We start from the raw sequence: 14,673 nt of genomic DNA on the forward strand, positions 1-14,673 counted from the left end.
CACTTGATTCATCTCGATCATAGCATCCTAGTTATTTGACATACACAAATACAGGAAACCCATTTTACACGTCATATCTTTAGAAGGCAGTATGGCGACATTGGTAAATCCTGCAGATTTTGCGTCTCTGTATTGGCAGAGAGCAGATCGAAGATAGCAGATTTGGCGTCTCTGTATTGGCGGAGAGTAGATCGAAGATAGCAAATTCAACGTCTCTGTATTGGCGGAGAGCAGATCGAAGATAGCAGATTTGGCGTCTTTGTATTGGCGGAGAGCAAATTGAATATAGCAGATTTGGCGTCTCTGTATTGGCAGAGAGCAGATCGAAGGTAGCAGATTTGGTGTCTCTGTATTGGCAGAGAGCAGATCGAAGATAGCAGATTTGGCGTCTCTGTATTGGCAGAGAGCAGATCAAAGATAGCAGATTTGGAGTCTCTGTATTGGCGGAGAGCAGATCGAAGATAGCAGATTTGGTGTCTCTGTATTGGCAGAGAGCAGATCGAAGATAGCAGATTTGGCGTCTCTGTATTGGCGGAGAGCAGATCGAAGATAGCAGATTTGGTGTTCCTGAGTTTTCAAGAAGCAAGTTAAGGATAGCCAATTTGCCACTCCTGAAGACATCAGAGTACCTTTGGGGAAGAAGAGGATCAAGACTTTGAGACTTAGCCAGACCGGGCAAATTTGGTCCTTTTATAGTCTTTGCTCTATTCTCGTTACACAACAATGAGCAAAGTGGGGTAACTGTAATGACCAATTTTGGCCCGGGCCCGCTAAAACCCCAATCACACATATACATATAAAATATCTACAAATAAATAAATGAATAAAATAAAATTCATTTAGTTAGTGTCCTATTACAAGCCCAAACAGTCCACTAAAATTAATACCCTAGCCCATTTACAAAACAGTCCAAAGCTTCAAGGCCCAAAATAGCCCAAAAGCTGAAACAACTTCAAGAACCCTAGGTCACTCCTCCTTCCTCGCCAAGCAACAATCGGACATCACTCCGTGCCTCGACGCCTAATGTTTTAGAAGCCACGCCACACGCCCAATCAGCCCCAGACTCCGAGCGGCATGCACCTGCAGACTGCAAAGATGGGACAAACGCACAACAAAACAAACAAAACAACAAAGAATATTGTATTTTTCGATTTATTTTTTATCATTTTTACCCCGATTCGGCTATAAAGCCAGGGGATTTCACCAGTTGTAAAAAAGACACACAATCAATACATTTGAAATACTAAACACAAAAGAAATTAAAAGGTGAGATTCAGATTCCGAGTTCCTTTTTTCTTTTTTCGTTTCCCCCTATTTTCTTGAACAAAGAAAAATCAAAGAGAAAAGAGACAGAAGCTTTACCTTCGTGAGTGCGCCTTGGAGACCTCCATCCCCTTCGTCGATATCGAAGGCGGAGAGAGGGCTTTGTGGCTAAAGTCATTAAACTGTGGAGTCCAGTAGAAAGAAGGCTCCACCGCAGGCTTTTATCCATCAATCTTCGTGGTGGATTAAAGGTCGAACGGCGGCTGAATGAGGGCAAGTACTTAGGGTTTCGACTTTCCCTGTCTGCTTTGCTAAAATACTCTGATGTTTGGGCCGATTTTCCCTTCTAGTTGAATGCATGGAGTGACGCCGTTTCAGGCTAAGTTCAATAGCCTTTGAAACGACGCCGTATGGACCCATCTGGCATGACCCGCACTCGTGTGACCTGACCCAGGGAGGATCCGCATGCTTCCCATGAATGGGAAATTTGCCTCTTAAGTCCTTCCCTTTTGCCCCGCGTTTAAACCAGCCCATCTGCGCTTCTTTTTGCTTTTTAATTTCTTCCTATAATTTGCTCTATTTCGCAATCGAGTCCGCGCTTGTGTGCAGCGTTTTAGGGCATGGATTAATTCCATTCTGGGCTCCTACGCATTTGTGCGTTTCGCACTTTGGTCCCTTTTTTGATTACTTTATTTATAAATTAGCCCATTCATTGTAATTGTATTTTGATTAGATCCCCCTTTTATCTAAATAGTTCATTCCCTTTATAATTTGTCCCTTTTTTTTATTTTGTAAATTATTTTAATAATTTTATTTCATTTTAAAACCACTATTGTAATGTTTTATTTTATTTTACGCTATTATACATATGTATACATACCTTATAGTAAAATTATTTTATTCTATGCATCTTATTAATTCTATATTATTTTACGCATATAGTCTTTTAAATTTATTCTCGTCTTTTATTATATAATCTTACATAACATATTTTAAATTATTACTATATATATTTTTATCGTTATTTATATTTGGTCTATATATTATTAGACCCATGTATTTTAATGTGTATTTTTGCTATGATAATATGTTTTGTATATATGTTCTATATAAATTATTTTTATACTTACCTATAATATATATTTGACTTACATACATTTTTAACCTATACGTATTATCATTTTCTATACAAATTTACATGTAATTACTTTTAAATTTATGTATATATATATATATATTAATACATTCACTACTTTAATGGATTTTTCTATTTTTAAAATCCTTTTTGCTTTGTGATTTATCAAGTATTTTCAATATACATATATGAAGTAATTTTGGAAACTTCATTTTTTTGTAATTATAAAATTATTATCTTTGAGTAGATCTATATATTATATTGCTTAGGTGTTTGTGTAGTCTATTATTTTAAACGTTTTGATATAAGGATATGTATTTTTTTTTAGACTATATTAAAATATATATATCTCATTATTAATCTTATGTTCCTTTTATAACAAACTTGCATGTACATATGTTTTATAAATCTATTTTGTGTATTAAGTCTTGTCATATATCTTCGTTCTCATTCTTTTATATTACATTATTTAAATCATCATGTAGTTGGTCAACTTATATTTTATACGTCCATTTATTCGTCATTATTGTGAAATAGTTTTATCCCATGTTGCTTCTTTGATTTGCATTTTATTTTGCGCCTCTAATAATTTTATTATGCCATATATACTGCCGTTGCATTTTATTTATTCATTGTTTCATATGGCCTTGTTAATTATTCTTCATGCATGGTTGAAATTGAGTTATATTTCCAAACTAGTTATGCTTATTCATTTAAATTCTTGTAGTTGATTGTATTACCTTCATTTTTTTCATTGTCGTATTTTTATGCATACACATATTACCCCATTTAATGTTTTCCACTTGATTTTTGAAATGTGGTTTTATAAAACCCAAATTTCGTGATCAATGTCGTCTTATTTCAAATCGAATCGATGCGTTTTAAACTAGTTTCATAATTTTTTGAGAAATTCTTTAAAACGAAGACGAGATCCGATATTTGGCAATTCGCGGAATCGTGCCCTAACGTGTTGGGTTGCAATTTCGCGTTTGCTCAAAATAATCGAATATCCCTTCAAAGTTTCACTCGTGTCTTCTCAAAATCCTTTAAAACGAAGGCAATACTCGGTGTTTGACAATTCGGGAATCATGCCCTATCGTGCTGGGTTGTGATTTCTCGTTTGTTCAAAACAATCGAATATTCCTTTAGGTTTTCACTCACATTTTCTAAAATCCTTCAAAATGAAGGTAATGTTCGATGTTTGGCGATTTGAGAATCGAGCCCTATCGTGTTGGGTTGCGCTTTTCCATTTCTCCAAAATAATCGAGCATTTCTTCGGTATTTCACTTATATTCTCTAAGGTGAGGCAATGTTCGATGTTTGGAAATTCGAGGGATCGTGCCCTACTGTGCTGGGTTTCAGTTTTTCATTGGACCAAATAGTTGAGCATCCTCTTGTTAATTTCAAATTATAAATTTTCGGATGTCGAAACAAAAAGATTTTTGACAATCAACTCGGGTTATTCAACTTTTATTAAAAAGAGCCACATTCCGAAAAACATTTTTTTAGACATAAGGACAGTATTTAATTGATTTGGTACCAATTTTTGGCGTAGTGAGGGTGCTAATCCTTCCTCATGCGTAACCGACTCCCGAGCCCATTTTTCTAAAATTTTCGTAGACCAAAGTCATTGTTTTAGTAAATCGCAAATCTTTTATTAAAATAACCAAATTTTTAGGTGATCCGATCAAACCCAAAACAAAAAGATCGGTGGCGACTCCATATTTCTATTTTCCAAAAAGTCGATCCCCCTCGTATTTTCGTCAAATTTAAAATATTAATTTTTTTTTAAATCGAGGGATGGTTTCGACACCGAACATTGCCCTATTTTTTAAATTTTCAATTTTTTACGAATTCGGGTAAAAATTAATATAATGCTTAAAATGATATGTAGTAAAATTTGTTTGAGTATGGCTTAAAACATGAACTAGTGTTTAATAACAATGATGCAACATGAACTTATAATGAACGAATAAAGCATAAAAACTAATGATAATAAAAATATACATATTATTAAAATAATAAAAAGATAATCGTGATAGTAATAATAGTAATGATAATAAAGCAGAATAATAATGGAAGCATAAATAAAATAAATAAAGAAAAGAAAAGTTAAAAGAAAGAAAAAAACTTAATAAATAAATATATACGAGGATTTAAATAAATATGTATGTGTATATATATATATATATAAATAAATGAATGAACAAAACACAATATATAAGTAAAAGAACAAGCAAACAAATAAAATAAAAGGAATAAATAAATAAACAAGTAAATAAGTAACAGATAATAAAATAATTAAAACGAAAATGGCTTAATCGAAACTTAAACGAAATTAAAAAAGGGTAAACCGAATTAAAATGAAATTTGAAGTCTTAAATAATAGTAAAATGAATGAATAACCATAAAAGGATTAAATTGAAGTTTAAACAAAATTAGAGTATAAATCGTAATAAATTAAATAATAAAACCGAAATAGGGAATAAAATTAAACGCGCGTAAAAGAATGAGGGCTAAATGGGAAAATATCCCCAGTCTTTAAAATGCACCGTTTCCTAAAGGACCAAAATGAAAAGAAACCGAAATTGCAAGGTAAAATTAAAAAAAGAAAGCAGGACTAAATCGAGAATAGGAGACAAAGCGGAAGGATTATTCGTGCAAATATCCCCCAGAAGAAGAAAAACGCGGATCCCAACTTTGAAACGGGTCGGATTTCGGGATGATGCAAAACGGCGTCGTTTTGGCCACAGAAACTTGGGTCCAAAATGGCGCCATATAGGCCCACATATAAGTAAAAGAATCAGAAAAAAATAGACAACTCCCCTCGTTGTTTATTTTTTTTGAAAATTCTCTCAGGGCTTCTCTCGTCCTTTCTTCTCAGGCCCTAACCTCTGCCGTCAATCTGCCGTGGCCATCGGTTATCGACGACGACAACCGTCGCCTCCGGTGGCCGTAGTTCTAAAAAAAGGGTCTATTTTCATCTTTTTCACTCTAGATTTTGAATCTAGAGGGAAAAATATTAAAAAAAAAAAAGAAAAGAAAATTTCACCCATCGCCTCCTCTTTTGCCCTTTGACCCCTCAAATTCCTCTTAAACGAAGCCTTAATTGAGACCTCGGAGGTGTCCCATGGCTTTCGCAAACGGAGAGGGGCTCTGATGGCAACGAAATACGGAGAAAACAAGTAGGTTTTTAAACCCCTCTTTTTTATTTTTGCGTTTTATACAAAAAGAAATTAAAAGATCACATTTTCTCTTAACTTTGAATTCTTTTGATTAATCTTCTGTGCGTAATCTTACATTGATTTGGTTTGGGACTTTTATGGCCGAAAATACAATATATTTACTTCTTTTTGCACTGCTTTCGCTGTTTATTTACCTCATTTCTGCTTTGTCCTCTTTTTTTCCTTGTTTGCAGGTTTGTGAGGAGTCAACGGACACATGGGTTTATCAATTTGGTCCAAGGAAGGCCACCTAGGGTAGTGGGCGTGCTGCGGAGGAATGTGGGCAGTGGCGCGGTGCAAGGACTGGACAGAAACCCTAGGGTTTTTGAAAATTTTAAATGTTTTGGGCTTATCGGGCTTCGTATTTTTGGGTTAGGTTTTTTATTTTTTGGGCCATAGTGTATTCAAGTGTATTCAGGCCCTGAAACGGACTTGTAGTTGGACTGTCTATTTGTTTGGTTTTGTTTATCTGATTTTACTTAGGCCTTTTATTTGTTTGTAATTCGGGCCCAGGTAAATTGGTTATTACAAGACACATGATTTTTTTTTATTCAGCCATACAACTAAAAGCATTTGAAAATTTAGTTAATTATTTTTAAGCAATAATAAAATTATATTTTAATAAAATGCTTAAGATAACTTTATAAAAAAGCAATAGTAAACAACGACGGTATCAACTGGGATTTACTAATAATATCAAACTCAATTAAAAAATATATATATTAAAATCTCAAATTTTGACATAATAAAGGGACTAAAACTATAATTTAACCTAATTCCATACGCACAAGGTTCCAAACCACAAAAATCTACTCATTTTATTAGGCATATTAGCTCACACAAGTTTAGGCAGATAAAAACTAAAAATGAAATCAAATTTCAATTCCCTTTTTCTTCTCTCAGAATAATTCCGTAGAAAATTTTAGATCCAAATCATGTAAGGAAAGAAAGGTTCAGAGCAAGAATAGCATCAATGGCATGCAAGATTTAAGTTGTTAGAGTGCTTCCAATGACGATTCAACGATGAACAATGAACAAATCTAGATCTTGAATAACGTTGATAAGTTCAAGAAAAACAAATCTAGCAGGGATTATACAGCCAAAAGCACGTTCACGTCAGCGCGCTTTTGCCTAACACAAGGAAAAAGTGTTGACGTGGAATCGTTTTCCTAAGTTATCCCTTGAAAATATATCCACGTCAGCACGTTTTTAAATTTTCGGTCTATACCTATTATTATTTTTAGAAACGATCTATTTCTATAAATAATTTCAGAAATCGTATACTAAACTCCTAATTAATTCACAATAGTAAGTATGGACAAAATTAAACGTCAACATAATAATAGAAGGTCGTACTTGATTCAATCTAAAAGGAAATTATAAAATAATAAATATTTAAAAAAAGAGAGGATATGATCGACAGCTCAAATTTTATTTATGATGTCAGAATCTTTACTGTCAAATTTGTCGTTGTGGCAACAAAACATTAATATCCAGAATTATTTCTACTATCGCTTTTTTTGGCTAATTGAATTTTACTTTAGATGAAATTGATATTATTATTAATACAGAATTATATGAGTTTAAGTACTGAAGTATATTTATTTTTATATTTAAGAGTTAATAAAATAATATTATGAATAATTTTAAGTATTTTATAGAAAGATAGGCTCTTTTAGAAATGAAAGTTTATTTTAATATCCTACGTTTCGCTTAATTAATTATTTATATTAAATTATAAAATAAAATTTAAGTAATTTTTTCAAAACTAGTCTAGTGGTTAAACTGGTTAAATCACTAATTCGTATGGTTCGATTGAATAAATTATTGAAAAACATTAAAAATAATTTAATTGATCTTTTTAGCTTGGTTCAATCAATTCATAATAGTTTGCAGGTCAATTAGTCTAATACCTCCTCCGAACCTATACCCCGATCGATTTAGTTCGGTTCAAGCAAATATGATTCTAAATCTCTACACTTCGTACATTACGAATTTATTCTTCCTACTTTTATTTTCAAGAATTTAATTTTTTTACTTTTAGATTTATAAATCTACTTTCAAATTATATATAATTACGTAATATTTTAATTGCAAAGTTAAGGATATTAACTATTTGAACTAATTAATAATATTATAAAAATATTAAACTCATTAATAACATTATAGAAATATAGAGACCAAATTTTAATATAAAAATTTTAACAATGTTGATATGATGACATGTATAGCAGTTCATAGGTATTTTATGTTTACATGAGACAAATAATTTAAAAAGAAAAATTATCGAAATTCAAAAACCAGCTTGAAGTAATGTATGAGTCGCCATACGAATTATTTAAATCAATTTCAAATTTTTTTTATTAAATTTTTGGAATAAATCGAATTTTGATGATTCAAGGAACGCATAAAATTGTATGCCAAGGCGTTGAAGCTATAAAATTGGATACTTGTTAAGGTTTGGGTTGAGCAGCAAATTTAGAAAGAAAAAGAGTAGAGTATGAGTTTGTTGAAGATATACAAGTTTTTTCTGCACGGGGTGTTGAAGCTAGCTGGGATAAGCCCTAGAAAGATAGACATCGAGCCAGGAACGGTAGTCAAAATTTGGGTCCCAACACAGACCACCACAAAGCCAGCCGTAGTCTTCCTACATGGCTTTGCCTTTGACGGTATCCTAACATGGCGGTTTCAGGCGTTAGCTTTGGCCAACCACTACTCCGTTTACGTCCCCGATTTCGTCTTCTTCGGCGATTCCATCACCGACAAGAGTGAGAGGTCGGTGCAGCTCCAAGCTGAGTGCATAGCCAAAGGGTTGAAGAAACTGGGTGTCCAAAAATGTACCCTGGTCGGTTTTAGTTATGGAGGAATGGTTGGTTTCAAGATGGCTGAGATATACCCTGAGTTGGTCCACTCTATGGTGGTCACCTGCTCCCTATGGCCTTGACTGAGTCCATCAGCAAAGCCCGACTCCACCGTCTCGGGCTCAATAGCTGGCCAGATTTTTTGCTCCCTGACTCAGTCCAGGGCGTCGAAACCCTCATGCAACTTGCTTCGTATAGTTTTCCAAAGTTGCCCAATTTTATTTACAAAGAAATTTTGGAGGTAATCAGTTTTGACTAACGAGTAATTTATTATTATTATTTTAAAGGAAAACTGTTAAAGATAACATATCATTAATATAAAATAAAAATATATATATTTAAGGACTTAGAAAGTAAATGTTACCAATTTTATTTAAGAATAATTATAATTATTTTGTTTCTCATTCAAATTTTAGTTTTTTTTAAATTTTGATATATAATTGATTTTCTTAAAAATAAAAATATTTAAATTTATTTCTAAACCCTTCAGTTTTTTTTACATAAGTGGAGAAATTATTTTATGGATTCTCTCCATCACATCATCCATGGTCTTTTTTCAATTATTTAATGACATTCCAGTAAATTTTTTCATGTCATTAATACATAATTTAGATTTTTTTTACTCGGAATCTTAAACCTTGAATCTGAACCATTAACCATTAACCTCAAATCTTGAACCTTGAAAAATATTGAACCTCAAATCTTAAACCTTGAGCCCTGAACCTTGAATCTTAAACTTGAACCCGAGCCCCAAATACTAAATCCTAAACACTTTAGAGGTTTGTGGTTCAGGGTTCAAGATTCAGATTCAGGTTCGAAGTTAGGATTCGGGGTTCATGGTTCAAGTTTGAGTTCAAGTGTAGGATTCGGGATTTGGCTTCAAGGTTAAATATTTAGGGTTTAGAGTTAGGATTTAAAGTAAAAATATTACCAAAATGATGTGTTAATGACATGAAAAAAATTGTTTAAATATCATTAAATAATTGGAAAGAGACCATGAATAATGTGGTGGGAAAGGTCCATAAGATAATTTATCTACATAAGTGATGTTGTGTTATTTTATTATTAATTGATGAGATGGGCATCAAATATTTTTTATCACTGACTTTTAATTATAAATAATAAATGATTCAAAATGATTACAGGGAATATGTAAATACAGAAGGGAAAAAGTGGAGCTCTTAAAGGCTTTGGTTATAAGTGACGAGGAATTTACAGTCCCAAGTTATCATCAGGTACGTCGCTCTCATAAAGGTTTTGGTTAATTACTGGAAGATTATGTTAAATAATCAAACTCTTTTAGAAATAAATTGCTAGCATAATCTGAAAAATTACATTTATAATTATATATATATTAATTTTATATTCAAACCCTATTCATGTGATTCTCCTTAATTTGTGGTTTAATTTTACATCAAAAGTAATTTTACTATGGATTGACATGTCCACAATAAATTTATATAATTATATATAAAATAAAAGCTATAAGATTCTTCTTTTGTTGACACCTTTGCTTCTCTCTTTTCTTTTGATTTGATATTATAAGAAAATGAATTTACACTTTAATTTTTAATATATTTTTATAATATTATTAATTAATTAAAATATTAATGTGATATTTAAAAAACTACTTTACCCTAAAAAACACTAATGAAGTTATAATAATAAAGAGACTAAATTAGATCAAATAAAAGTATACATATTAAATTATAAAATTGGGCATAATAGAGTGATCAATATTATAATTATGATTTAAGAAAATTTATATATTTTTTGTAAATTACAATAATTGGATAAAACCGAACAATTAATGCGATTCAAACTCAGATCACACATGAGATAATGAACACCTTTAATTATCAAATCATGTCATGGGTTCGAAAATTTATATCTATCATAACTATATATATATATATATATATATATAATCATTAAATGTATAATAATAAAATTAAATATTCAATATCATTCGATCTATTTTTACGGATTTATGTATACATATTTGAATATTAGATTGATTACTTGGTTTTAAGTCATAATGCATGGGAATATGAGGCAAAGAACATATTATTACTTAATTTCACTGAAATTAACACAAATATTTTAGATATTTTGATTTGTTATCTAAAGTTTGATGACTCATAAGAATAAAGATTTTAGACTGAATATTCATTTTATTTTTAAAATTTTTAGTTTTAGAAATAATTTAATAAATTTTAATATTTTGAAAATTCTAACTAATAAATTTTAATATTATTATAATAATATAAATAAAATTAAACCAACACTATTCTTTTCAATTATTTTTGTATATTTTGAGACAAGATACGTTAAATTAAAATATAAATATTAAATCAAATTGCTGTATTAATGTAGTGTTGGTTTGTGAGAAGTGAAATAATATATAGAAATTGGTTGCAGAGGATACATGTTTTGTGGGGAAAGAATGACAAGATTTTTGAGGTGGAGAATGCCCATTACTTACAACAGTAAGTAGCATTTTTGATTTAGTTTGTTGTTAAAAGGAGGAATGAGATTGTGATTCTAATTGTGATTGGTGACAGGCAACTAGGGGAGAAAGCGAGTGTAGAATACATAGAAAATTCAGGGCATATCGTTAAACTTGAAAGGCCATTCAAGTACAACAGCTGCCTCAACAAAATCCTGCCTTCTCTGTCTTCTTCCTAACCTCTACCCGATTTCAAATTCCAAGCTAATCATGTTTAAGTATTTTAATAATATTTGGATATCATTTTGTTCCATAAATCTACCATTTTAACCATATTTTTACACTGTTTTTCTTTTCTTAATTTATCTTTATTTATAATAATACATTTAATGCAAAATTGTAATACGTCAAAATTCGACTTAAAAATTTTAACCGAATCCTGAATGTCACATTAACTACTAAGATGACCCAAAACAAAAACAAAAAAAAACATTTTTCAAAACAAAAGAAAAATATCACTTTTGCTCGAACATTACCGAAACCAGTAGTGGCCTTACGTAAGTGTTGAGAACATTATATTATTGTTGCCAAAATTAGATTAAATTTAGGCCCAAGTTGATTACCCTTTTAACAATTTTTCTTCAAACATTACAGGTTGCAATTCATTAACTGAAATTTCAAAATCAATGTCGGAAACCCAAATGTTCATCGGGTTCGTAGTATTGTGGTTTCATGCTCATATTCAGTTTTCACTAATCCACAAACATAATCGTAACCAATACAAATTCGCAGAAACAGTAACATGCATAACTACTGATTAATATATATATATATATATATATATATATATATATATATATCCAATCAGTATTGTACCATTCCCAGTCATTCAACAATTAATAATAGTATCTCAATCACTCCTATAGAAGCTTTAACATACAAGGGTTCACTCAAGGACTAAAATGAACCAATTTGCAAAAAAGAGGTAAAAACTGTGAAATAGGATGACACGGTCGTGTGGAAGGGTTCAGACCGTGTTACAGGGATACACGGCTGTTTGGACAGATCATGTAACTCTCTGTGCCCATATGATAATTTAAAAATATAATATGTAAAAGAGACACGTTCATGACTTAAGCCGTGCGCTAGACCGTATGACTCACCCTAGGCTATGTATTCAAAAAATAAACCTAACACTTACAATGGCACACGGCTGTTACAGGCCAATTTTGGGCCCTTTACAAAAACCCAAACCCCATTTTACAAACTCGGTTGACCCATTAAACCCACTAACCCCCCTAAAACCCACTAACCCATACCCACTAACCTAAACCAACCTAACCCACCTAAATTAACCCAACAGATGCCCAAACCCATTACAAATCCACTGACCCAACAAATCAGAAAACAGAAAAATTAAAAAAACCCTAATCCCACTGCCTCAGCGCCGACAATGGCCACTTGCCCCTGACACCCCTGTGTACCGGCCACCAACTCGGTCAAATCCACCGTCCATGCCCATTCCCTGCACACAGTAGAGAGAAAAGATAGAAGCAATAAGAAAATAAACGTAGAGGGGTTATAAAAACCCAAATGAAAGATTGTAATCGATTCGGGGATTTCAAAATCAGAAAATAAAAAAAACATTCAACAATCAAAAAATAAGAAACAGCAACCACCAATATTCACAAGCAGCATAGTTTGAAACTTAAACAATCTGAGAAAAACAGAAGCAATATTCGAAGGAAAACAAAAGCAAACGAAAAGGTTATCTTTTTATTTTTCTTCTTTTTATTTTTTTCGATTTTCATATATATATTTACATTTTTTATTTCTTTATTATTAGTATAAACATAAAACATATATATTATAAAACAAATAAATATAAAAATAAAAAATAAAAAAACTTACCTTTCCGCCACTGTAGGTACGGTGGTCGTTGCCACGAGCCGACGGTGGTGGCCGTGAGCCGACGGTGGTCCGTGACGACCCAAGTGCTCTCCTTGCCGAAAATCCCTCTCTTCTTTCTCCCCTCACTCCTTTCTCCCCTCTTTGTTTTTTTTCTTTTTTTTCTCTTCTGCTGTTACAAATGATTTTTAATTTTTTTTTTTTTGCTTTTATAGGGACCAAAACGCACCGTTTTGGTCCCCCCATTAAACGAAAACGACGTCGTTTTGGCCCCAGGTCGGGTCGACCCCACCCGCTCCAGGTAAGATCCGCGTGTTTTTTAAGGGAGGGGCTATTTGCGCAATCAGTCCTTCCGCATTTTTGGTGTTTTAAATCAGGTTTATATTTATTTACAAATTGGCCCTATTAATTGTTGCGCTTTGCAATTTGGTCCCCATGCATACGCTGCTTTTTGATAACTAGGAATATTGCGCTCTTGGTCCCTCTAAGTCACGTGCGCGTTACAATTTGGCCCTATGCCCCATTTTATTTCTAATTTCGCCCCAAAATTGTGTTTTATGTTCGATTTAGTCCTTTTATTAGTTTACTGCTTTATTTTCAATTTATTTGTTTTCACTTTCATTATTTATTAATTATAATATTTATACTTATCATATTTATTGTATTTATTATATGTCTTAGTGTATATTCTTTTATATATGTATGCGTATGTGCTATACTTATGTATTATATTATATATGAATTTTTTTATATATTATATATATGTGTTTTAATATTATGTTATATATATTATATACATATATTTTCAATATTATTAATTATATTTTCTTATAATCTTCCATGTATATATATTTTTATATCGTATATATGTTCCTAAATACTATGTTATATATATATATATATATATATATATATATATATATATTTTAATACCATGTTAGTATTATTTTTGCATTATCTTATGTGTACATTTTCTCACATTTTACCACATATATATATACATTTTTGTTGCATTATGTACATGTTATTTTATCTATTTCACCCTATTATATTTATTATTAATATTGGTTGATTTTATTATACCGGTATATATATACCTTCTATATAGTATTATTTTCCTATATCCTTATAGTTATTACTATATCTATTATGTTATTCTAATGATATTATGTATTCATTTTAAAATATATATGTATTTATGTAGTATTATCGTATATATACTTATATTATCCTTATTATTATTATTAATATATATTTTATTAAATACGTATAGACGTGCTTTTTACTATTGTATATTATTATAATTTATTTTTAACCTATTATTTTTTATTTTCTTTATATCATTATTATACCTAGTTTTTGTTCATATATTATATTTTCTTCCTTTTTACTTTTATATTTACTATATTCATTATATTTATTCATTTACTTATTATTATTATTTATGTATATTTTTCATCCTATATTACGTGGAGATATTTCTAATATGTATTTCTAATGCTATATTATGTTTTCATATATATCATGTATATACTTTAGTGTCATAGTTATATATTTTATGCGACCTTATGTACATATTTTTTATATCACATTTTATATTATTGTATATATATCTATATATAGTATTTTTTATTTACTTTTTAGTATTATTATTATATTTTATTTATTTATGTGTTTTCATTATTATTTCTAGTATTATTATTATTGAATTTTGGGCATGTATTTTTATATATATACGTATTCATATCATAGTGTTATTAATTACCTATTTTTATATTATATTATATTATTAGTTTTACTACTTTTAGTATTAGTTTTAGTTTCGATAAATGT

General features: G+C 30.7%; 2 protein-coding genes across 2 annotated transcripts in view; both read left to right on the forward strand.

The window, feature by feature from the left end:
• Positions 1-11,249, forward strand: part of LOC108479970 (uncharacterized) — a 45,526-nt gene extending 34,277 nt beyond the window's left edge. The window contains exons 2-4 of the mRNA XM_053023459.1: positions 9,629-9,718; positions 10,905-10,972; positions 11,048-11,249. Of these exons, the coding sequence (XP_052879419.1) occupies positions 9,629-9,718; positions 10,905-10,972; positions 11,048-11,171 (282 nt within the window). The 3' untranslated portion in view covers positions 11,172-11,249. The remainder of the gene's footprint in view (positions 1-9,628; positions 9,719-10,904; positions 10,973-11,047) is intronic.
• LOC128285625 (uncharacterized) lies at positions 7,959-8,673 on the forward strand. Its single transcript, XM_053023461.1, has one exon. It carries the CDS (start codon positions 8,123-8,125, stop codon positions 8,564-8,566), a length of 444 nt encoding a protein of 147 aa, XP_052879421.1. The 5' UTR covers positions 7,959-8,122; the 3' UTR covers positions 8,567-8,673.
• Positions 11,250-14,673: the final 3,424 nt, after the last annotated feature.

Source organism: Gossypium arboreum, chromosome 12, assembly GCF_025698485.1.
Source record: "Gossypium arboreum isolate Shixiya-1 chromosome 12, ASM2569848v2, whole genome shotgun sequence".
Classification (NCBI taxonomy): Eukaryota; Viridiplantae; Streptophyta; class Magnoliopsida; order Malvales; family Malvaceae; genus Gossypium; species Gossypium arboreum.

Excerpts from the sequence above, each read along its gene's own strand:
- LOC128285625 (XM_053023461.1), top strand. The coding sequence starts at position 8,123 with ATGAGTTTGTTGAAGATATACAAGTTTTTTCTGCACGGGGTGTTGAAG.